Genomic DNA, 25,732 nt, shown 5'->3' on the forward strand with positions numbered 1-25,732 from the left:
ACGCCCGTGGCCGTCGACGCCAGGGGCCACAGCGTCAGCCTGGCACTCAGAGTGGCCCCCAAGTGCCTACTCAGCAGCAGTGGGTTCCCACGGGGAACCGCTTTGGGCCTCTTGAGTAGGAGGAGCCTCCTTCGCCAGCCTCCACCTCCGCTTCACCCTCGCCAGCCGCTCCGCCTTCCGATCTCCCCTCCTCCTCCTCATGCCCTCCCCCGCCCTCTGCTACCGCTCACCCCCCACCTCGCCCCCCCCATGTCTCTGCCGCCCCACCCCGCTTCTCCTCTCCCCCGCCCCCCCCAGCCCCTTCTCCCCCTCCTCCTGCTTCAGTACCTCAGTCGGCTCAGGAGACTGGACCCTCGCCGGCTGCTAGGAGATCTCTTGGCAGCGCCTTTGCCACGAGTCGCCTAGCGAGAGAGGGTCAACCCTTCATGCGGCCCCCTCTGCAGATTCAGACATCTTCTCTTGCAGCTATCCCGCGTGGTTTGACGAGCATTGACCTCCGACGCCGCTGGGATTTCTTCAATTACGGGTTTACTCGTTTTCTTGGCGACTCCGCAGCAGACCACGAGGCAGCCTGCTTCAGAGTCCACGCTTTGTTCCTCGCCGCTAGGGGGACAGAGGCCTTGGACTCGGCAGTTGGTTTCTCCTTCCCCCTCTGTGGCAGGACTAAGACAGAGTGGTCCCTCGACTCAGTGGTGGGATGGTTGCATACACAGGTTCTCGAGTTCTCTCACCACATGGGAGAACTTGGCGTTACAGATTTGCTGCAGACGTTGTGGCCACTGGCCAAGTTTGCGGTGACACCCCCACACTCAGCAGGATGTAGACACATTGTGGTGTACTTTTTTGCTGATACGCAGTGTTTGCCTTGCTATGTATTCATTCATGAGGACTCCTAGACAGAGGAGGTTGCTTTACGCACGGCTCGCTCTGCTTGGGCTTGGACCAGGCACTCACTGCAGTCTCGCCTATCTAGAGGACGCTCGGATGCGGATTACTCCCCATCCAAGCCTGCTTCGAAGATAGCTCGTCTTGCTGCTGCGGCAGCATCTGTTCTCTCTCGCTCCCCATGAGGATCGTCTCGTGGAACGTGCAGGGACTAGGTGGGCCCCAGTTTCAACGACAACGGGGCCGATTGCGTCAGGAGCTTCAGCGTTGCCTTGTGGGAGGAGAGATTGATCTCCTTATGCTTCAGGAGCACCATTTGTCTGAGAGCCGCATTCGGCGATGTGGTCAGATTTTGCGTGGACGCTATGATACCTTTTGGTCAGCTGCCAGCTGCTTTTGGACCTGGAGGCATCCAAGGTGGGGTATGTATGACTATTGCGGACTCATTACAGCAGGCCATTGTGGGCAGAGGGATTATTGTACCAGGCAGGGCTCAGTGGATTACTATGCAGGTTCAGGGTAGCCTTGTGGGTTTCCTGAACATCTATGCGCCCAATGTGGCGAGTGCTCGTGCAGAGTTTTGGTCACAGATTGTTGAGTCTTTGCCACAGGTTGACCAGTGGTGTGTAGGAGGGGACTTCAACATGTTGCAGGACCCTTCTGACAAGATCGGAGGCAGCCATGCTACTGTGCATGGAGTCGAGTTAGCAGCTTGGGAGAGGTTTTGTATGACGCTGAGGGTCTCGGATACATGGCAGCATTCTGGCTTTGTGAGGCCTCCAGAGAGTCTTGCCTTCTCTAGATCGGACCGCAGAGTGGGAGGAGTGAATCTATCGCGCATATATCGCTTCTACACTAGTGACCACTTCAGTGACTTGGGGGGATCAGTGGGCATCCTGGCAGGGACATCCTTCTCGGACCATGCACCAGTGATTCTCACAGTGGCAGATAGGCAGAGGAGTGGGAGCACGATGCTTCGCATCCCAGAGCGGGTCTTGTTGGACTCAGCACTCAGAGAGAGGGTCGAGGCTCTATGGACAGAGGGCATGGACAGCCAGGCTCCACCTGCAGACAGAGTGGCCTCAGGCCTAGCTCAGCTTAGCCACTTCTTTCTCCAGGAGTCTCTGGCTCGACGGGCTGCAGCGAGAGAGGAGGAGCAGCGTCTCAGACGAGGCACTGCTTCACTACAGAGGATGCAGGAGCAGCATCCAGGCAGTCCATGGTTGGAGGAGCAGTTACAGCAGGCTCGACAGGAGCTTGCTTGCACAGAAGAGAGGCGCCATGAGTTTGCCTTTCATCGACAGGCATCTCGGTGGAATCAGGTGGGTGACAGGGTGACAGGTGGTTTTTTTGAGACAGTGGGACCTCGGCACTCGCATGCCAAGGTCAATCAGTTGAGGAGACCCGATGGGTCAGTTGTTTGTGAGCCTGAGGATATGCGTGCAGTCGCTACTGACTTTTACCGTGAGCTACTGTCGGCTGAGCCCGAGTCAGAGAGACAGGATGTATGCAGGGAGCAGGTTTGGGCACAGATGCCCTGTCTTGTGACTCAGGAGATGCGGCAGAGGCTTGAGTTACCTCTTCAGCTTGAGGAGCTGCACACGGCTCTTAGGGCCCTCCCTCGTGGTAGCTGTCCAGGTGAGGATGGGCTGACTCCCAGCTTCTTCTTGGAGTACTGGGACCTGCTTGGCCCAGATCTTTGTAGTGCCTTTCAGTACATTCTGCACACAGGAGTGATGCCGGATAGCATGAGTGAGGGCCTGATTTACCTCATTCCAAAGGAGGGTGGCTCCTTGGATGAGATTCGACAGTGGCGCCCCATCACCATTCTCAACTCAGCCTACAAAATTCTTGCCAAGGCTCTGAGTTTGAGGATTCAACCACTTTTGGAGAGCCTTATACATGGGACTCAGACAGGTTTTGTCAAGGAACGCAATATCCTTGACAACATCTTCACTTTTTGGGAGGCTTCTGCCCTTGCACGGCTCCGTGGGGAGGACCTTGTGATTCTTCTTCTCGATTTTGAGAAGGCATACGACAGAGTCGACTGGGACTTTCTAGAGGGCACGCTACGCAGGATGGGCTTCTCAGAGGCTTGGATCAGAGGGGTGTCAGCTTTGTACAGACAGGCTCACAGTCAGGTGCTTTTGGCAGGAGGTAGAGGTGAGCGCTTCATGCTCACACGATCGGTCAGACAGGGTTGTCCTCTTGCCCCCTTTCTCTTTCTGTTCTATGCGGAGGCGATGAGCAGATTTTTGGTGTCACAGCAGGTTGGTTTGAGGGGCTTAGCACTCCCTCTACGGGGAGATGAGCTTTTGGACGCTCAGTTTGCCGACGACTCAACCTTGTACTTAGAGGGCCAGGAGGCCAATTTACACAGATGTGGGCAGGCTTTGGAGACCTTCTGCTGTGCATCGGGCGCACTGATCAACTGGAGAAAGACAGTGGCTTTCTCGGTTGGTAGTGCTCCTGTGCCAGATTGGATGCCAGGAGAGGGTTTCAGGTGGATTCCTCCAGGGACTGCAGTTCGGTACTTGGGTTGTCAGGTTGGTTTGGATTTGTCCCCCGAGCAGCAGATTGCTCCTCTTCTCCTGTCCATCAGGAGAAAGCTGTTACATTGGAGCTCAGCCCGACTTTCGCTGGCTGGTAGAGTAGTAGTTGCCAACCAGGTGTTGTTGGCGACTATGTGGTACATCACTTCTTGCTGGATCTTCTCGAGTTCTTGCATCAGCCAGGTACAGAGGCTGATCAGGAACTTCCTTTGGTCAGGTCGCGACACTCAGATTGCCCGAGCCAAGGTGGCTTGGTCGGTCATCACACTTCCTTGTTCTCAGGGAGGGCTTGGGATCATTGATCCAGCACAGCAGAGCAGAGCCCTTCTTGGGAAGTTCGTCGTCAGAGGACTTCTTCCAGGCGAGGAGCCCTGGAAGGAGTTCTTGTTGCAGAGGCTTCGTGCCAGGGTGCCTCAGTCAGGAGGCCCTTGGCAACCTTCGACCAGATGGATCTTTACAGAGTTGCGTCGAGTTGGTTTGAGCAGGAGACTAGAGGACCGATTCGCTGTGAGTCTGCTTCGTTCTTGGGAGCTATTACGACGTGGCCTAGAGCAGAGACAGTCGACGTGCACGGAGGAGCGCCTACGGCAGCCCCTCGTCTGGAACCCCATGGTTAGCACTCAGCGAGGCCACTTGGTTGGGAGTAGGCCTCATGTTTCTTGGGGTCCCATGGCAGCAGGTCCAACGCGCTCTCTAGGTGACTGGCTAGAGTTCACAGGTTTGTCAGAGGAGGTGCAGGTTGTCCAGCTACAGGGAATGAGAGGGGTTCAGAGCATGTGTCAGGACATCTCAGAGTCAGTTCCAGCTGACTGGCTCACGCCTCTCGAGCCAGTGGCACCCTGGTGGATGGGAGCCTTCACACGACTGGAGGTTCTCATTTCAGTCAGGGCTTGCTCAGAGACTGTCCCAGCCCTGTTCTTCGAGCTTCAGGGTGGTAGACGACTACAGAGAGTTGCAGTAGAGGCCCCGCAGGTAGCAGAGTGTTGTTTCCAGAGGATCCGAGTTGTGGGCATCTGTGGGAGGACTTGCGTCATAGACCCTGACCCAGCAGCTCTTGAGACAGGACACTGGAGGCTATGGGCTTGGGAGTGCTGTCCACTGGCACGAGTACAGTGGGATCCTGGTGAGTGGCTATGGAGGGACCCATTCTCTTCTGCAGACCGCCCAGGAGTCCCTTTCTTTCAGTACACTGTTCGGCTTGGACGTCATATACTTGCAGCACAGAGTGAGGCCCGCCCCGCTGCAGCACGTCATTGGCAGGAGGAGGGTCTCACAGTTGAGTTCTTGGCAGCTTTTTGGCAGAGGCTGTGGGACTCCAGACAGCCGAGGCGCGTCACCTTGTTCCAGTGGTTGGTTGCACACAGAGCCACAGCAGTAGGGAGCTGGCTTGTACATAGTGGTCTCTCGGCCGCATGTACAGCCTGTGACCAGTTGGTGGAGAGTCAGCGTCACTGTCTTTGGGACTGTCCCTCGGCCCAGCAGGTGTGGCTACGAGTTCTTCGGCTGATGCCTGCCCTCTCCACGGCTCGATAGTACACTTGGGGGGCAGCGGCTTGGTCCACCCTCACGGGCCCGGCACTTCAGTTTGAGCTATCTTCCACCAGCAGGATGATAGTGATACAGGGGGGTCGACCTACACTCCAGCCTGCTACAGACCTTACTCCACAGGAGTGGAGCAGTGAGAGAGCGGAGTGTTGGGAGCTCATCAGCGGCCTAGCTCTCTGGTTCATCTGGCGGGCCCGTTGTTTCCGCATCTTTGAGGCTCGCCTTGTACCACTAGCAGAGACTGTTCGTGACTTTTGGCTAGAGCTGATCCATACTCTCAAAGGACAGCTTGAGGGACTACAGGGCAGCTCCGACCGCATGCGGGAGCGCCGCTAGGCTTTCCTTCGACTCTGGCGCCCTGGGCCGTTCTACTCCATGGTCCAGGGGGTGCTCAGATGGCACTACTGTCCACCTGTGTGGCTTTTCCCTCCTCCCATCTCTTGATTTAGCCCCATTGTACATATGCTGTTTTTTCATTGGGAGAGTCTCCCCACCATGCTTGTTGTAGCCCTCTCTTGCAGAGGTGGATGTAGCCCTATGGGCAGTTTTCATTAACTAATAGAAGGATCTTTTTCTTTAAAAAAAAAAAAAAAACACGGATTTCAGCACCTGTGTTTTCAGCGCGTCCTCGTCATACCGTCACCATCGGCATCGTCACCGACATAGAGACAGAATTCAGCAGATACAAGATTTACAGATTTCAGCCCTTAGCGTTTTCAGATTTCAGCCCGTCTCAACGTCGCCCTCATCGTCGTCGACATCGTCGGCAAGTCCAAGCATTGTAGAGATTTGTGCAATCATAAGTAGACTGCTCTCGCCATTGAGAGTGGGGCCTTCGGAGGAGGGTTTGACAACATCTTTGGTGTCGTATTCTCTTCTCTCTCTATCTCTCAGTGTCATGCACTTGCATTCACGGTGTCCATTCACTTTATATGTGTCCATTGCACTCTCTCACTAAAGGAATGGAAGGCTCTCCCTTCCGTAAGTAAAAGGAACCCTTGAGCACAGTTCGGAGCACTCATCTTGAGCAAAGTTCAAACATTTATTCCGCTGCACCTTACATTGGTATCAGAGCTTTGGCAATGTTCTGTATCACTCAAGGAAAGAACCACAAGAATCACAAGAATTTTTTTTGCTTGTTGCGGTCGCACGAACCCAAGTTCACTTGGCCGTGTCGATTCCTAATCGTGTTTTTGAAGAGTGACAGGAATCCCAGGAAAGAAGGGCTTGTCCAGCCTCCCCTTGTGCCTCTTTTCACTCATTTAGAGCGGACCGTGCACTTAGCAGCTGGCCAATCAACGTGAGGTGGGAAAAAGCAACCTTGGTGTGAGCGCAAGGCTACCAAGGGGTGCGCCCACAGAAAAGAGCAAAACTGGGGTGAAGAGAAGATCCTTCTCAAACACAGATTGCAAGCAAAAGAAGACCCTCAAGAACCTCAAGACCCTCAACAACCCAAGCACCCAAGACCCGCAAGAACCCAAGTTCCTCGTGAACTTAAGAACCACAAGATCATAGTGCATGGTCATCACCCGAAGCGGAATGGATACCTCGCATACAAGTCATGAGCATGAGAGAGGCGACGAAGAATTTTTCCCACCAGGAGGCTTTTCCGACCCTCCCCCTTCTCCATCTACGCCACAAGTCGTACCAAATCCTATGGAGGCGATGGTCAAGTCGATGTTGGACATGATGGCACAACAACAAGAAGCAAATCGAGTTGCGTTGGCACAACAACAAGAAGCGACTCGCGTTGCGCTGGCACAACAAGAATCGAATCGCGTTGCGCTGGCACAACAAGGAGCGTCTCACATTGCTTTGGAACACCAACGCGATGCACGAAAAGAAAGAAAAGCACAAAGAAAGGAGGAAGCCGAAGCAAGACGAGCGGCCTTGGAGGCCGATCGTGAGGTTCAAAGAGACCTCCGCACTCAAGAATTGGTTCGACAAGTTCTTGCCTCAAAATATGAACCAGCCAAAGATGTTGGTAGTTCCTCAAGTGGCGCAAACCGGGATGCAGACTCCAACAACCCAGTCACAGAAAAGTTGACTTTCAGTAAGTATGATGGTAAGATGGATGCTACGGTTATTCATTCTTGGTTGCATCAATTTAATGCTTATTTTGCAACAACTAAGAAGACAAGGAATAGCAAGGTTTTGACGGCAGCTATGTACCTTGCAGGTGATGCCATCAATTGGTACCACGCATGGCAAGAGGCACAGTTAGCCGCGCACCTAGAGGAAGCCGACGAATTCACCCCCTTTCCTTCAATTGGGCTGATTTCCAAGACAAGCTCAAGGCACAATTTATGCCACCTCAGTACCTCGCACGATTGAAGAACGATTGGCACGCTCTCAAGCAAAATGGTATGCCAGTGATGTCTTTCTCTAATCATGTTTCGGAGCTAGGTACCCAATTACGCAAGTCGGATGATGAGCGCAAGGAGGCATTCCTTTATGGATTGGACGAGTATATCAAGTACCATGTCAAGGTGCTCGATCCAATTGATCTCAAAAAGGCAGTAGCGATTGCTCTCGCACAGGAGATGAAGCACAACAAGGGAAAGCCTAAGGAGAACAAGACTTCCACAACTACCTCTCAGACTTCTCAGAACCCTCAGAACGGTAACTCTTCTAACCAATCTTCCAACAGTCTCTCAAAAAAGAACTCTCAAAATGAACCTAAGGGAAAGCCTAACACAATTGCTAAACCTAAGCTTACTCCAAATGAAAAGGTAGCACAAGGAATTTTAGGAGGATACATCACGTCGGAAGAGCAAAGCACTTATTCTAAGTAAGGTCGTTGTTTTCATTGTCACGTTAAGGGTCACATCAAAAGAACATGTCCTAAGCTTGACTCTGATAAATCTAAAGAATCCACAGAACCCACTTCCTCTGTCAATGCAATCAATGATAACACAAGTGTGCCCCAAGTTTCTCCTGACCCTCCCATTGATGAGTCTCTCATTAAATGTTATGGTCATATGACAGGGCAACGTTTTGTCATATTGTTTGACCCAGGTAGTATGCATGATGTGATTAGTCCCTCTCTTGTTGAGAGAGCCCGCCTAGAGGTTAGTTAGAAATCTCCTCTCGAGGTGAAACCGGCCTGTTCAATCCAAAAAGGGCGGTAGACTCTACTTTAAACCTTGATTTAGCTTTCACCCATTATTAGTCGTCTATTTTACCTGTACTTTCAAGACACAACAAAGGGGGAGAGGGATACAGGTTGCTAGATTGCACCTGTATGAGTAGACGGACACCAGATTGGCCCCTAACTTAGGCGCCCCTTTCGGTATTTCTTTATTGTTCAAAAGAGGGAATAAACGCTGTGGTTCCTACAAGCTGCCCCGCACAAACTCGGCTGAATTTCCACTGTTCCAGCCCGATTTCGGCAGCATAACTGTACTAGAACCCTTCACGGTCAGTATTCCCACGCATTGACTGACTTTCCCGACGCATACGGGCACTTTGCAAAACCTGGCGAGAATCTGCAGCACGCTGAATTCTCTGTTTTCAGCCCTGAAAATGCGCCAGATCGCCTGTACAGCGGTCCCCTTGCGTCCCCGAACCTCCTGGGGGTATTAGGGTCCGTTTAGGGCCAAAACCCTAAACCTGCAAAAATACACAGCAGGCTGTAATTCGCTGTTTCGGGCTCCGTTTCGCGTGCCGGTCGCATCCCTAGCAAGTCCTCGAGCTCCCGCACCTGTAGGGCTACTTGCCCTTTGAATCGGACGAGATTTCTGGCGTGAAACCTCTCCGAATTCACATGTACCTGCGGGGGGATTAGCCGCTAGCTAATCCAGTACCTGTGCAAGAGGCTCTTGCCTCGGCAATCGCGCATGACCCCACACAACTGTACATTGGTCAAATGAAGAGCCCACTAGAGGGGCATAACATACTGCCAAAGGGGAGAGAGAGGGCAGTGCGTAGCGTGCAGGGCATCACTCCTGGCACCGCACTGTGCATAAGAGGGAAAGCAAGCACTCCATAGCTCTTAACCTGTGACAAAATCAGCAAATGAGCCCTTCTTCCCTTCAAATTCAGCGCCACTTCTTGTTGCATAAGGCAAGTGCACCAGAATGTGCCACTTGGCACATTTACAAGCATTTTCCCGTTTCGGGGTTGCCGCCTAAAAATATCCCAACCGGTTGCCCAGTTGACTTCACGGCAGAGTAAGAAAATGTTCCCTTTGTCATTCCGGAGGTAATGACGCCAACACATTTTCAGGTCCCAAAATAGCAGTTCCCTAAATTTTAGGAGATGCTGCCATTGTATCTTTCTAGGTCATCCGACCCTCTTTGTACACTACGGCCACATCCAAAACTGAAATGTAGCCTCTGTAGCAAAGGATTCCACTTTGGCTCGTCAATGACCCCACTTGGCTAACCATAGTCCTTGTCCAACCTTAGTGCTCTCTTGCCCTCAGGCCTGGACTCCCTCTGGACAGTTCCACACTAGCTATGCAATGCAGGGCAGTTAGATTTCCCGAGGGGTGTTTCCAAAAAGTGAAAGTAAATAGATAATAAGAAAGAAATCAACAAAAAGGATAAATAGTAGTCACACGCTGGTGACACGAGGTCTCTGGCTTCGCTCCCGGTATAGACTCTCTCATCGCGAAAGAGTGCCTTGATGTGTTGTTTACACTTCAACAAGCTGCTTTCCGTAGAGAATTTTTTGTCTCTTCTCTCTTAGGATGTGATATGATTATGGGCATTCGATGGTTTCGTGAGCACAACCCTCTCATTGATTGGGCGGAAAATACGTTCACTTTTAATGCCAAAAGTGACTCTCTCATTGTCATTCGTGGAGAGCAAGTTGTTTGGAGTATGCATACAATAATACAGTGCATTCATCAACTGGCAAGGCACCCTTTGAGATAGTTGAAGGTGGCAAGAAAGTTCCTCCCATACTGCATACAAAGGACAAGATATTTGAAGCCGATAAGTATGTTCAGGACATGGATGAAATGTACAAGAAGGTCAAAGTGGCCTTAGAAAGGACTCAGGCAAAGCAAAAGAAAGCAACTGATCGTCACCGTCGTGAAGTGGTATATTCACTTGGTGATTGGGTGCTTTTACGCTTTGAAAAGGCAAGGTTAAAGAAGATGAAGGGCAAGGAAAGACTTTCCAAAGCTCAGCATGCGTTACTATGGGCCTTTTCAAGTATGCGACATAATCAGTGATGTTGCATATAGGCTGAAATTGCCTGACAGTTGGAAGATTCACAATGCGTTTCATGTGAGTCTTCTCAGACCCTATGTGGGTGATGTGCGAGAAGATATGCCAGCTGAAGATTAGCCGGCAGTCGAGGAGCTTGACGAGATCTTGGTCCCTGAATAGATTTTGGCACACAAAGAAAGGAAAGTGAAAGGCAAGGTTGCTAGGCGTTATTTGGTAAAGTTCAAAAACTGTCTATCTATCCTTTTTGTTGATTTCTTTCTTATTATCTATTTACTTTCACTTTTTGAAAACACCCCTCGGGAAATCTAACTGCCCTGCATTGCATAGCTAGTGTGGAACTGTCCAGAGGGAGTCCAGGCCTGAGGGCAAGAGAGCACTAAGGTTGGACAAGGACTATGGTTAGCCAAGTGGGGCCATTGACTAGCCAAAGTGGAATCCTTTGCTACAGAGGCTACATTTCAGTTCTGGATGTGGCCGCAGTGTACAAAGAGGGTCGGATGACCTAGAAAGATACAATGGCAGCATCTCCTAAAATTTAGGGAACTGCTATTTTGGGACCTGAAAATGTGTTGACGTCATTACCTTCGGAATGACAAGGGGAACATTTTCTTACTCTGCCGTGAAGTCAACTGGGCAACCGGTTGGCATATTTTTAGACGGCAACCCCGAAACGGGAAAATGCTTATAAATGTGCCAAGTGGCACCTTCTGGTGCACTTGCCTCATGCAACAAGAAGTGGCGCTGAATTTTAAGCTGGGAGAGCCTCATTTGCAGCTTTTGTCACAGGTTAAGAGCTATGGAGTGCTTGCTTTCCCTCTTATGCACAGTGCGGTGCCAGGAGTGATGCCCTGCACGCTACGCACTGCCCTCTCTCTCCCCTTTGGCAGTATGTTATGCCCCTCTAGTGGGCTCTTCATTTGACCAATGTACAGTTGTGTGGGTTCATGCGCGATTGCCGAGGCAAGAGCCTCTTGCACAGGTACTGGATTAGCTAGCGGCTAATCCTCCCGCAGGTACAGGTGAATTCGGAGAGGTTTCACGCCAGAAATCTCGTCCGATTCAAAGGGTAAGTAGCCCTACAGGTGCGGGAGCTCGAGGACTTGCTAAGGATGCGACCGGCACGCGAAACGGAGCCCGAAACAGTAAATTACAGCCAGCTGTGTATTTTTGCAGGTTTAGGGTTTTGGCCCTAAACGGACCTTAATACCCCCCAGGAGGTTCGGGGACGCAAGGGGACCGCTGTACAGGTGATCTGGCGCATTTTCAGGGCTGAAAACAGAGAATTCAGTGTGCTGCAGATTCTCGCCAGGTTTTGCAAAGTGCCCGTATGCGTCGGGAAAGTCGGCCAATGCGTGGGAATACTGACTGTGAAGGGTCTAGTACAGTTATGCTGCCGAAATCAAGCCAGAACAGTCAAAATTCAGCCAAGGTTGTACGGGGCAGCTTGGAAAGAACCACAGCGTATATTCCCTCTTTTAAACAATAAAGAAATACCGAAAGAGGCGCCTAAGTTAGGGGCCAATCTGGTGTCGGTCTTCTCATACAAGTGCATTCTAGGATCTGTATCCCATTCCCCTCTCTTGTGTCACTATAGCGCAGGTATAATAGACGACTAATAATGGGTGAAAGCTAAATCAAGGTTTGAAGTAAAGTCTACCGCCCTTTTTGGATTGAACAGGCCGGTTTCACTCTCCCTTCCGTAATTAAAAGGAACCCTTGAGCACAGTTCGGAGCACTCATCTTGAGCAAAGTTCAACATTCACTTCTGTTGCACCTTACATTGGTATCGGAGCTTTGGTAGTGTTCTGTATCACTCAAGGAAAGAACCACAAGAAAAAAAAAATTGCTTGTTGCGGTCGCACGTAACCCAAGTCCTCTTGGGTGTGTCGATTCCTAATCGTGTTTTTGAAGATTGACACGAAACCCAAGAAAGAAGGGCTTGTCCGGCCTCCCCTTCGTTCCTCTTTTCACTCATTGAGAGTGGACCGTGCACTTAGCATCCAGCCAATCAATGAGAGGTGGGAAAAAGCAACCTTGGTGTGAGCGCAAGGCCGCCAAGGGGTGCACCCGCGGGAAGGAGAAGAGCTCGGGTAAGAGAAGATCACACAGATTGCAAGCTAAAGAAGAACCTCAAGAACTCAAAGTTCCTCGTGAACTTAAGAACCCAAGACTTGAGTGTATGATCAACACCCGAAGCGGAATGGATACTTCGCATGGAGGTGATGAGCATGGAATTGGCGAACAAATTTTCCCCCTTCCCCATCTACGCCAAGGGTTGCACCAAATCCTATGGAGGCTTTGGTCAAGACGATGATGGACATGATGTTACGCGCAATGCGCCACCTCGGAGCCCAAGCGCAAAGAAAGAAAGGCAGAATTGGAACGTGAGCGGGAAGACAGAAGGGTAGCTTTGGAGCGTGAGCGTGAGTGTGAACGTGAGCAAGCGTGCTTGACGGCTGAAGATAGACAAGCGGCCTTGGAGTTAGAGTGTGAGGCGCAGAGAGGCCAACACATGCAAGAGTTGGTCCTACAGGTACTCACCTTGAAACCCGAGCCAGTTAAAGATGTTGGAGGTTCATCAAGTGCCGCAAGACGAGATTTGGACTCCAACAACCCCGTCACCGAGAAGTTGACATTCAGTAAGTATGATGGTAAGATAGATGCTAATGCTATTCATTCTTGGTTGCACCAATTTTGCGACAACTAAGAAGACAGGGAATAGCAAAGATTTGACGACAGCCACGTATCTTGCCGGTGATGCCATTAATTGGTATCAAGCATGGCAAGAGCAATTGGCCGTGCACCTAGAGGAAGCCGAGGTAGGCATGCCCCTTTCTTTCAGTTGGGCCGACTTCCAAGACAAGCTCAAGGCGCGGTTCTTGCCACCTCAGTACCTAGCGCGGTCAAAAGAAGATTGGCGCAATCTTAAGCAGAATGGTACTCCAATCATGTCTTTTTCTAACCGTGTTTTGCAACTTGGTACCCAATTACGCAAATCGGATGAGAAGCGCAAAGAGGCTTTTATGTTCAGGTTGGATGACTATCTCAGGTTTGATGTCGAAGTCCTCGACCTCGTAGATCTCAACAAGGCGGTAGCGATTGCTCTCACACATGAGATGAAGCATAATAAGGGAAAACCTAAGGAGAATAAGTCTTCTCAAAGTACCTCTCAGACTTCTCAGAACGCTTAGAACGGTAAGAATGGTAAGAATGGTAACTCTTCTAACCAATCTTCCTCTAGTCTTTCGGAAAACAATAGTCAAAATGAATCTAAGGATAAAGCTAACACAATTGCTGAACCAAAGCTCACCCCATATGAAAAAGCAGCAAAAGGAATTTTAGGAGGATACATGCACGTCAAAAGAACAAGTCATTTATTCTAAGGAAGGTCAATGTTATCATTGTCACATCAAGGTTCATATAAAGAAAACATGTCCTAAGATTGAATCTACCGAATCTAAAGAACCCACATCCTCCGTTAATGCCATAAATGAGAACACTCATGTGTCCCAAGTTTCTCATGATCCTCCCATAGGACAAATATGTCTGATCTAGAAAAAGAACGCCAGGATTTTCTCCAAACTCATGCCGCTTGCTTTTCTGAGGGCCTGCCAGGCGAGTTGCCACCAGCTCGTCCTGAGGATCATACCATTGATCTGATACCTAGAAGCACACCATCGAACCGGCCACCTTACTGTGTGAGCCGAGCCCAGAATGAAGAGATTATGAACCAAGTGAAAGACCTCTTGGAGAAGGGTCTTAACTAGCCGAGTACTTCACCTTACTGCTCTCCGGTGTTGTTGGTTTTGAAGAAACACGGATCTTGGAGAATGTGCATTGACTATAGAGCTCTCAAGAAAATCAACGTCAAGAACGGATTTCCAATTCCTAGGATAGATGATATTCTTGACTGACTACAGGGATCCTCTTGTTTTAGCAGGATCGATTTGAAGAGCGGATATCATCAGATCCGAGTCGCGCAAGGAGATGTCTACAAGACAACTTTTCGAACGACCTTCAGTTTATTCGAGTTTTTGGTGATGCCTTTTGGCCTTACCAATGCTCCCACGACTTTTAACCAAATGATGGATAGGATTTTCAGAGAGTACAGATCTCTTGTTGGCACTTTCTTTGATAACATTATTGTCTTCTCCAAGGATGAGGTAAAACATAGAGAACATATGCTACAAGTCTTTCAGGCATCACGAGATCACAAGTTGGTGATTAATGCAAAGAAGAGTGAATTTTTCCTACCAGAGATACACTTTTTGGGACACCGTCTCAGCACAGCAGGAGTGCAGATGGACCCGGCCAAGATAGAGACTATCCGTGATTGGCCCGATTTGAAGAATGTCCATGAAGTTAGAAGCTTCTTGGGCTTATGTTCTTACTACCGGCGGTTCACTAGAAAGTTTGCAGAGGTTGCTTCCCCTTTGCATACTTTTACACAGAAAGGAGTCCCTTTCTCGTGGGGACCCATAGAGGTGACTGCCTTTCAGACATTGAAAGAGAAATTGACTACAGGACCAATTTTGACTTTGTCGGATTTGCAGAAGTCATTCGAAGTATATTGTGATGCTTGTGGTCGTAGTCTGGGTGCGGTCTAAATGCAAGAAGGCCATGTCATTGCCTACGAAAGCAGATTGTTTTCAAGGCCGGAATTGACAACACAGATATATGAGAAAGAGCTTTTGGCGGTTATTCATGCTCTTACTCAGTGGCGACATTACCTAATCGGAGCCAATTTTACGGTCTTCACAAATCACAAAGTTTACGCTACTTCTTGTCACAGAAGCAGCTATCGGAAAAGCAGATGCGGTGGGCGAACATCTTGTTACAGTTTCACTTCCACATTGTCCATGTGCAGAAACTGCAGAATTTGGTGGCAGATGCTTTGTCCCGGAAGACATTGGTTTTGGCTATTTCCGCGATACACCATAGAAGCTTCGAGGATATGGTCGATCAGTATGCCACAGATCCAGATTTTGCAGATGTATTCGTCGAATACAGAATCGGGAGGTAGTAGCGGGATATTCCATTCAGGATGGCTACTTGATGAAGACAACGACGTTGTGCGTTACACAACCGTTGAGGGAAAAGGTTTTAACCGAATGCCACTGTCCACCATTTACGGGTCACCGCGGCTTTGCCACCACCTTGAAAGGTGTGGAGAGATACTTCTTTTGATCGAGACTCAAGAAGGACGTGGCTATTTTTATACGTAGTTGCTTGGTATGCCAAAAGGTCAAGCTTGACAGGCATAAAGCACAGGGATTGTTACAGCCTTTACCCATTCCCACCCGCCCCTGGGAAAGTATTGCTATGGATTTCATTTTTGATCTCCCGAAGACACAGAGTGGACACGATGGTATCTGGACTGTTATTGACAACTTTAGCAGGCAAGCTCATTTCATTCCAGTGAAGAAGACAGTCAAGCCGGATCACTTAGAGAGACTGTTCATTGCCCAGATATTCAAATCACATGGCATGTCTGAGACAATTGTCTCTGACAGAGATCCCCGATTCACGAGTTTGTTTTGGAAGGTGATTTGGGAGAACATTGGCACGCGATTGCAGTTCTCGTCATCTTTCCACCCGCAGACAGATGGGCAATCGAAGATTGCAAATTTAGTCGTACTGTATTTATTGAAGTCTTACATTTCATATCAGAAGACTCCATGGAAAAAGTATTTGCCTACAATAACACAATACACTCTTCAACGGGGAAGGCGCCATTTGAAATTATTGAAGGTGCTCCGAAGGTTCCACCCTCCTTAAGCATGAAAGACAAGATTTTTGAAGCTGACCAGTACAAGACGGACTTGGACACAGCTTTTGCCAAGGTCCGGGAGGCTTTAGAGAAATCTCAGGAAAGACACAAAAAGGCAGCATATCGACATCGTCGCGATTTGAATTTAAAGGAGAACGATTGGGTGCTCTTATGTTTTGAGAAGGCATGCCTTAGAAAGAAAAAGAGAAAGGATCGGCTTTTTCCAAAGCTTAGCATGAGATACTATGGACCTTTCCAGATAAAAGAAACGATAAATGATGTCTCCTTTAGACTGAAGTTGCCTGGTACTTGGAGGATTCACAATGCTTTTCATGTGAGTCTCCTGAAGCCTTTTAAAGGCGATGTGCCCGATGATGGGAGCCAGATGAGCAACCCAAAGTGGAGGAAAACGAGGAGATACTCATTCGAGAACAGATATTGGCACATAAAGATAGAAAGACAAAAGGTAAAGTGATAAGGCGGTTCTTGGTTAAATTCAAGAACTATCCTGCATTGGATGCGAAGTGGATGGAGGAGGACCTAGCAGATACTCCTCAGATTCTGAACCTTTACGTTGAAGCATTCGGTTTAGCATAGTCTACTCTACTCTACTCCGATAGAATCCCGATTTCAGCATGGGCGAATCTAGTGCAGTGGGTATGCACAAGAGGGGAGTCACTCCACTCCTCTGTCGACAAATTGCCCCGATACTTGGATTTGATATAGAGTCACTCATGTCCCTTTGGGTTTCAGGGATACTATTGAGCTGACAGTATTCTGATGTATGACTTTATGTACTGGAATTTTCGATAATGAAAATGATATTGATTTGTACTTGACTTGTTTAAGTGCAGGAACTGATAAACGAAATGATTGCAGCATTTCGGTCTGATAATATCTCAATAGACATGATTGCAATACGGATTAGTTAATTGGGCATCTATGAGGCCCCGACTGGATCTAGATGCGATTGCTAAATACATTGCCAATTAATCATGGTCTGAGATCTGAATGAATTTTGAATGTGATTTGTCCTGTGATGTGACTGTCGATTGGTACATGTGCTTGATGTGTTCCTAGTACGTCGGTACTAACAGTCAGTGTCTGCTAAGACAGTTTATGGTTTCTGTCTGTTTTGCAGACGTAATCGAGGGCGATTACAATGCTTTCAAGAGGGGGGTATGTCACAAAAGGGTGACGTGGCAGCAGATACACACCCTGGTTGCAGATCCCGCAAATCCCGCTGACATGCTGACGTGGCAGTGTACGGCAGATCCCAGATTTTGCGACGCATTCTCCGCTGAAGTGCTGACGTGGCTGAGCGTACGGAATTTCGCTTTTTGCACTGATTTTTGTACTGAAAAAGCAACTGAAGAAAACTCTACGCAATTTTTTTGAGAAGCTTTTGGGAGCTTTGCTTTATTTTTGAAGAGCTTTTAAAAGAACAAGCTTTTGAGGCTCTGCTTTTGGGCATCCCTTGTAAACTTATAAATTAGTGGGTTGGGCTCTCACAACTCAGAGCATCTGGACATAGAGTCTGAGAGTGAGAACCCTCCCACTCCCTTGTACTTTGAACTCAGATTAATACAAAAAGAAATACCGAAAGGGGCGCCAGTCTTTGGGGCCAATATCTCTAGGCAAGGAACTCCGTCGGGCCGTGTCGAATCAATTGTGAACTGTTAACTGTTTTGAAGTGAATCTCTGTTGTTTCACTGTAGAATCTTGACTTAGAGTGACCAAGTTTGTTACACTTTACCTTGAAGCATTCGGTTTAGCTTTGTCTACTCTATAGAACCCCGATTTCAGCATGGATGAATCTAGTGCAGCGGGTTTGCACAAGAGGGGAGTCACTCCGCTCCTTTGTCAACGGATTACCCCGATTTTGAATAGTGTCACTGATGTCCCCCTTTGGGTTTCAGGGATACTGATGGGCTGACAGTATTTTCTTATATGGCTTTATGACAAGAATTCCCGAAAATGAAAATGATTGATTTGTACTTGACTTATTTGAGTGCACGAACTAAAAGACGAAATGACTACAACATTTCGGCCTCATAAATCTCTATAGACATAATTGCAATAAGGATTAGATAATGGACATCCGTGAGGTCCCAAATGCATCTAGATGCGATTACTAAATATGTTGTCGATTAATCATGGTCTAAGATTTGGAATAAATTTGTATGTGATTTGTCATGTAATGTCCTACCATGTCCGGTAATGTGACTGTCGATTTGTACAAGTGCTAGATGTGTTGTGTCTAGTGCGTCGGTACTAACAGTCCATGTCTACTAAGACAGTTTATAGCCTCTGTCTATTTTGCAGGCATAATTGAGGGCGATTACAATTCTTTCAAGAGGGGTATGTCACAAACTGGTGACGTGGCACGCCCCCAGACACACTCACACACTCTAGCGGCAGAAATGCCATGTGGCAATGTATGGACCCGCAAAACACGCCAACATGCTGACGTGGCAGTACCCTACAGACGTCTTCTAAATTCCGCTGACATGTTGTACGGATTTCCTGAATTTACGCTGACAGGTTGACGTGGCAGTTGTACGGAAATCTTTTTTTTTTTGGAGATCATTGCTTTTAAGTTTGAAGCTTTTGGGGCTTTGCTTTTAGCATCCCTTGTAATGTTTATAAGTGACCAAGGGGGCTCACTTCTCAGAGCATCTGGACACAGAGTTGAGAGCGAGCACCCGCAGGTCGGTTGTACTTTGCTCAAAGATTAATATAAAAAGAAATACCGAAAGGGGCACCAGTCTTTGGGGCCAATACCTCTTGGCACGGAACTACACCGGGCCGTGTCAACTCTCTTTTGAACTGTGATTTGAAGTTGTGCAGTATTTTTGAAGTGAATCTCTACTGTGTCGCGGTAGAATCTAGACTTGGGGTGTCCAAGTTTGTTAGAGTCTCCTCTAAAATCATCAGAAATTTCCCCAACGACATCAGCTCTTATATTAACACCTCAAATTCCCATCAAAGTAGCAAGTTCATTGTCTCCTGCAAGGCAATCACCTAGCTCAGGACCTCAACTTATCAATACCCTCTTCTTCTCCATCCCAAAGTCCTAGATCCAGCTCACGAAAACCCTCCTCTTCACATAGCACACATAGCCCAACAACAACTTCCCCTTCTCAAAGTCCAACAAATCTCCTCCCCTGCTCAAAGTCCAATGCAAAAACCCTAATACATCAAAGCACAGACCCTGCAAGCTCCTCGTTTGACAGTCCAATGATTTCTTGCGCTTCCACCACCTAGTGATCTGGCAATTAGCTCAACCCCTGAGAAACCACCTGCTTCGCTCTCACAAAGCGAGATTTCTCCTTTACCACGATCGTCACCTAACTCAATGGCTCTCATCGGTACATGGATGTTCACCGGTAGCATCACGACCACAAGCTGGCCCATAGTTAGAATGGTTTTTGAATAAAGGGAAAACTATACTTGACAAGAGCCGGCCAATCTATCTTGACCGCCAGAAACAGGTCAAAATCCTCCTGCAACTGCAACTTCAGCTCCACGTTGTATGCGCATGCAGCGCCAGTACCGGCGGGCTCATATGAAAAGCGAGCGCGTCTGAAAAAGATGCACACTGTGCAGAATAGTTGACCGTAGAATGAGTTTGCAAGATCCGACGTTAGAGAAGTGGAGAATGTGACCGATTCTAGTCTCAGATAGCCAAAAAAAAGATATTAGGCTCACCAAGTAACCAACAAGCTGAGTTTCTATCACACTTCGGAGGCGATGGGCATACTCAGCCATGACCAAGGCTAGAGGTTGCCAAGTAAGAGTAAAATTGCTAAAAAGCGCTAAAGTGAGCTAAATAACAAATCAGTGCATCACTAAGGCAAAACAATAAGTGGGCTTTTAAGGTCCCCACTTTTATTGATTTGACTGATTGTCTTGAACACTCCAAAAGAAGAAACATTGAAAATAAACTTACTCCGTTGCATAAATGAACTAACGTTTTTCATGATTTTTTTGACTAAGTAACCTTTCTCAACCAGTAAAGAAATAACTTCCAAACTTGCTCAGTAGGCCACATAGGGAATCATCTGCGTTGAGCTGCCACATCAATTGCTGTCATACAGTCTGCCACACCTTGTGACAAGAAGAGACAACAAAATAGGCCGTTGAGCAGTACGTCAAAGCTTGAGGAGTCTTTTGGAAGCCTATCCCAAAAATTTGCACTGACTTTGTTATTATCCATGAACTGAAGGACTAGGTTGTAAGAAGTTTGACAAACCGACATAATGGGTAGGCAACCACTGATAGACACCAATTGCTAGTATAACCAATTAAGCAAGTCAGCAGTTACAGCATTAAGGAGTTAGAAGCAGCAATAACACGGATCCTTGAACTAGTGAAGATGTGCAAGACTGCAAGTGCCTAGCAGCTGAGAGTAGGCATCCTAGGAGGTCAATGATGACAGGTCACATCGCACCATTAGTTCAGTGCAGTCTGGTTCAAAAGCCATCCTTCAAGATGGGACTCAAAGCCAGCCAGAGCATGCCTAGTAGATAAAAAACCAGAGATTAGAGCACAAACAGGCCGTATTGTAAATCCTACTGGTATGTCAAAAAAGTCATGCTTGGGTACATTTCTCATGGTCCACTTTATTCTTCCTTCCTCCACTGATTGCACTTTAAACATCAGAAAAAAGTACAAATTTCAAGTCCTTAGTTTTTCAGATGCATAAAAAGGGACGAATATTTAGTTACATCTTAGAGCTACCAACATTTCAACAACCAAAAGCTTACAACCAGTTTTGAGTTGTTATTTAGCAAAGAAAGAAGTAACTGTTTTTTCAAGTACGCCTATTAGGAGCTTGATCAGGATTCAGTAACATGCAATATGAAACCATCAGAAAGTTAAAAGTTTACCATAACATCAAACTGCTCTGGACGAGCTACCAATTGCATGCAGCAATTATCCACAATAATTTCATTGTACTTGATCCCTGGATAGTTCTTTGCCACTTCTCGACATGATTCCAAAAACAAGCCATCGGCCAGCTTCATGATGTTGGCTTTGTGCACAGCTGTGACCACCTTTCGATTATTCAAGTAAGCATACTCAAATGCATATTTTGCAATTCGTTCGGAACAAAACTTTGTAATCACCTTGCAATGCACATGTACATAATCAGGACATCGTTTCAAAGCCTCTCTCTCTCTCTCTCTCTCTCTCTCTCTCTCTCTCTCTCTCTCTCTCTCTCTCTCTCTCTCTCTCTCTCTCTCTCTAAAAGGGCTTGTACCGTTCGATATTTACAAAAAGGTAGACTCTACCAGTAACAAAATAAAGCTAAAAACATAACAAAAGACAACCATAGGTGAAAAGACCCTTCAAGATCTCCAAAAAACACAAAGCTGAGAAAAGAATCTTTTATTAAATAAACATCTTGAGGACACAATCCCCATGATAAAATATACAAAACATCCCAATCACCACAGAGGTGTAATTCCAAACCTACCAAGTTGGTTCCAAACATATTGTACGTGGCGGATCTCTACTTACTGTACGTTGTTCCATACATAAAATAATTTTATGTGCGTAAAAATACGTACTCTCGTAAACTAACTTCAATTTACCGAACTTTCTAGGACATTTCCAATTAAAAACAAGACTACATGCATCAGTTTTAGAGACATTTAAAGTTTGCTCCCTATTTGTGTGCCCAAAGGTGTACGGAATGGCTCAGAAACCCTTACGAAATCACTCAATGGCCGTATCTCCCCAAAGAAAAAAAAAAGAGACTTAAAAATTTTGGCTACGGATCGATCCGTACAGTAGGACCGTACGGTATGGATCCGATCCGTACGTGCGTACGGAAACAACCTTGTCCCAAACTCCACACGAAATACAAAATCACAAAGACCAAGACTATTTCTTGGTTCTCAATCTCTCATAAATCCTAGCATATACATTTCCAAGAGGTGGAAAATTTTCCTCATATTGTGTCATGAGAACAGTAAGAGGAATATCATCTCGATCATCACTACATGAAGGAAAAAAATATCCTTAGGAGCCCCTTCAAGCTCTAGAGAAGTAGGTGGTACAGCTGTCAAAGAAAAGGAAACACATGGAGGTGAATTCTAAACAACAATCCCCTTCAAGCTCTAGAGAAGTAGGTGGTATAGCTGTCAAAGAAGAGGAAACACCTGGAGGTGAATTCTATAGAACCCTAGAACCTATGTCTGCATGTACCATCGTCTTCAACCTATGCTTCCTTACTGATCATATCAAGAGCACATCTAACCCTATGTGCATGTGGACAAGCGGACTCCTATTTCTAGGGTTTATGACAGCCTAGGAAGTGTTATGGCACCTTTGTGAGCCTGTACGCAAGACGTGCTTGTCCAGACACTTTAGATTAGTTGCATACTCTCTAACTACACGTGAGCACAGCCAATGTCTGCTGGTGTAGGTAGTGGGGAGTGTTCCCATATAGTAGCATATATACCAAGCCTAAGTAGGTATTGCATGCGAGGCACCTCTTATTAATAGGTTTAGTGAATTATTATTGACATTTTAGGCCAGCTTTTCCAAGTCGTGGGACTCCATAAGAGATTCTCCTCGACCCAGAAATTTTCCGCTATTCATGTGACCCTAGGGGTCACCCTTGGATCATCAGATAAGTGAGTACAGCACCGACAATACCCCATGGGCAGCCAGCCCACAATACCCAACCGCCCTCTGGCATTTTTCCACCATCACCAGCAGATCAGACCAATGTTTTTGTGTTACACGCTTGGACACTCCAAGCGAGAAATCAATAGCAGCACACAAACAGAACCTGCAAAAATCACTGAACTTAAATAGAGAGAGAGAGAGAGAGAGAGAGAGAGAGAGAGAGAGAGTCAACACTGCATGGCAGACTTTCGAGCCAAGACACACTATCCCCAAAGACTGGCACCCCTTTTGGCATTTCTTTCTTATTGCTCTTTGCAAAGTAAAACCCGCGAGGGTCTAACTCTCTCTAAGACTTTGTGTCCATATGATCTACGGAAGAGTGGCCCTTTGGGCAAGTATAAACATACAAGGGATGCCCAAAAGCTGAGTCCCAAAGAAGCATAGTAGCTACGGTGCAAGACGAGACGTTTAATACGAGGTGTACAATACGCGTACTGGACGTATTTTTGAGAATCAAAAATAAAATACGCGAACCTTTTTAGATATGATACTTTAATAAGAACAAATGAAGCAGTTCATGGACCTCCTTGATGACTTTTCAATATTTAGCCATAGCATACATAAACCAGCACCATGAAGCTCTAAAACACAATTGATCAATTAGAAAAAGACATGTTTTGAGCAAAAAAACGTTAGAATAGAAAACGTTATGAGACATATTGTACGTTTCAATACGGGACACCATGTATTCTAAATAAAATATGCGTATTTTAGCTGCTGTGCAAAGAAGACTCATTGTATATACCGAGCTCGCTGCTGCTGCGCACCCCTCGCCGGCCTTCGCCATCGCTCAGCTCCCACTCCCTCCCCACCCTTGCTTGCGCGCGGTGTTGTGTAGCCCTCGCGCGTTGCTCACTTCCCCCCCCCCCCCTCCCTTTGCGTTGCCCTGCCCGCCTCAGCTCCTTCTCGCCAGCACTTCTGCCTCCTCGTTGCTGTTGCTGCAGCCCGCCTTCTCTGAGCCCCTTTTAAAAGCCCAAAAAATTTCGCCTTTCCCCCTCCCCCTGCACACACACACGCACATTCTCTCTTTGCCTCTCTCTGGCCGTCTCAGTCTCCCCCCCCCCCCCCATTCCCCTCCAAGGTTCCTGAAGGCTGAGGATTTCGCTTCGTCTTCGGGTACCTGCCACGACATCGTCTCTCCCCCCCCCCCCCCCCCCCCCCCCCCCCCCTTCGACCGCAGCAACGGACACAGATGGAGGCTCAAGCTCCGCCACAAAGGGACTCTGATCAAGTCCCCTCGCCCGACCCCGTTGAGCCCACCATTCGACTTGCTCTCACACCGACAGAGCAAGCGAGCATTTGTGTTGCATTGTGATGTGCCACCCACTGAATATTCCTTATTGGATGAGATACTTCTGGGAAGTCAACGACCCAAGATATCAAGAGTTCCGATCTGGAATGAGACTCCTTATTGGATGAGATTCTTATGGGAAGCCAACGACACAAGAAATGAAGAGCTCTGATTTGGAATGAGAAAACTGATTGTCCCTCGGAATGTCCCTTGGAATGACCCTCGGAAATTTTTGAGCTAACTTGAGTTGTTTTGCAGATAAGTTGTAATCGCGGACGATTACTTTCTTTCAAGAAGGGGGGATGTCACAAATTGCTAACGTGTCAAGCCACTGAAGAACAGAGCCTAAACAGTTTTGAGCTGGACCTTGAAGCTTTTGGAATGTAAGTAGTGTCTATGCCAAAAAGTTACTGGTTGAACCTTGTGCGGTGCGGACTGCACAATGTCACAGATTGAATAAAGTCGCTAATTTCTGTTTGAGATTTTAAGAATACTGATAGGCTGACAGTATTTTACGGAATGACTTAATGAAAATATATATATTGAATTGGAAATTTTCGTTGATTGAATTGAAGACATGTGCTCTTTCATGTGTGTATTGCTAGAGACATGTAGATATCAAAGAGAAATTAGTGACTTTATCAATCTAGGCAATCTGTGACATTGTGCAATCTACATCGCACAAGGTTCAACCAATAACTTTTGGCATAGACACTACTTACATTCCAAAAGCTTCAAGGTCCAGCTCAAAACTCAAGAGAATTTCCTTCTCCATCCTCTTTGCATTGAGAGCCCAAAAAGTGCCCTTGAGCAAATGATCCACCGTTGGCCTCCTCTATCCACTGGCACCTCAATCTGAATGGTCGGAACTCTCTAATAAACCATCAGTACATTCCCTTGCTTCGTTGGAACCCTTGGATGCACTATCATCTGATTCCCTTACTTCTTTTGAATCCTCTGATCAACTTTCATCTGGTTCCTTTGGTTCTTTCTCTTCACTGGAAGACTCTTGTCCTGTTGAGGTGAACACTGGCTTGTCCGTAGGATAGGTCAATGAGCCGGCATGCATACCAAAACCTTGCTTGGCATGTCCCATAAGTCTCTGAATGGAGTCAGACTTTTGTTGCAAACAATACTATCGAATCTCTTTTGGCAAATCACAGCAAAACCGCTCAACCAGGTCCTTCAGAGTGACCCTCCGAAACGAGGACATTGGCAGATATGTATTCCAAAACCTCTCGTAGTAGTCATCCAACGTGTCTTTCTTAGTCATTCTCAGATAATACCAAGTCGTGATGTCACAAAGTGATAACGTGGCATGGCCTAAACCCTAGCAAAAGAGGCAGAAGAAGTTTTACCAACTTGCACGTTTTTGTCGAGGGGCCCAAAGGGGTTTAAAAACCTAACTAGCACAACTTATGGAACCCGACCGAGGGGCCTAAAACCTTTTTAACGTAAAAGCAAGAGGCCCAAATCGCATAGCAACTGATGACGTAACAGATCACCACAAAACGCCCCGCGATTTGCACTGACAACAGATGACGTGTTAGAGCGTACGGACAGCCCATGGGGCGCTAGCTTTTGAGGCTCCAGATGCTTTTAGACTAATGTTGTTCATGTAACAACTTTTAAGCCAGGCCTAGGGCCTTTAAAAGGGTGCCAAGGCCTCCTCTGCCGGCAGATTAGGTTGGGAGCACTGCGAAGAGAGAGAATCCTCAGACCTTGTACTTGAGCAAGCATAATAATAAAGAAATACTGAGAGGGGACTGTAAGGTGCAGCGAAATGAATGTTTGAACTTTGCTCAAG

The 25,732-nt window shown here is 47.5% G+C and overlaps 1 protein-coding gene across 1 annotated transcript in view; it reads right to left on the reverse strand.

Annotated features, from left to right (window-relative positions):
* LOC147422413 (isocitrate dehydrogenase [NAD] regulatory subunit 1, mitochondrial-like) overlaps nucleotides 1-25,732 on the reverse strand; it is an 86,002-nt gene that overhangs the window by 12,832 nt on the left and 47,438 nt on the right. The window contains exon 2 of the mRNA XM_086503241.1: nucleotides 20,825-21,064. Within this exon, the coding sequence (XP_086359367.1) occupies nucleotides 20,825-21,064 (240 nt within the window). The remainder of the gene's footprint in view (nucleotides 1-20,824; nucleotides 21,065-25,732) is intronic.

This window comes from Adiantum capillus-veneris, chromosome 27 (assembly GCF_014529385.1).
Source record: "Adiantum capillus-veneris isolate H3 chromosome 27, ASM1452938v2, whole genome shotgun sequence".
Lineage (NCBI taxonomy): Eukaryota > Viridiplantae > Streptophyta > Polypodiopsida > Polypodiales > Pteridaceae > Adiantum > Adiantum capillus-veneris.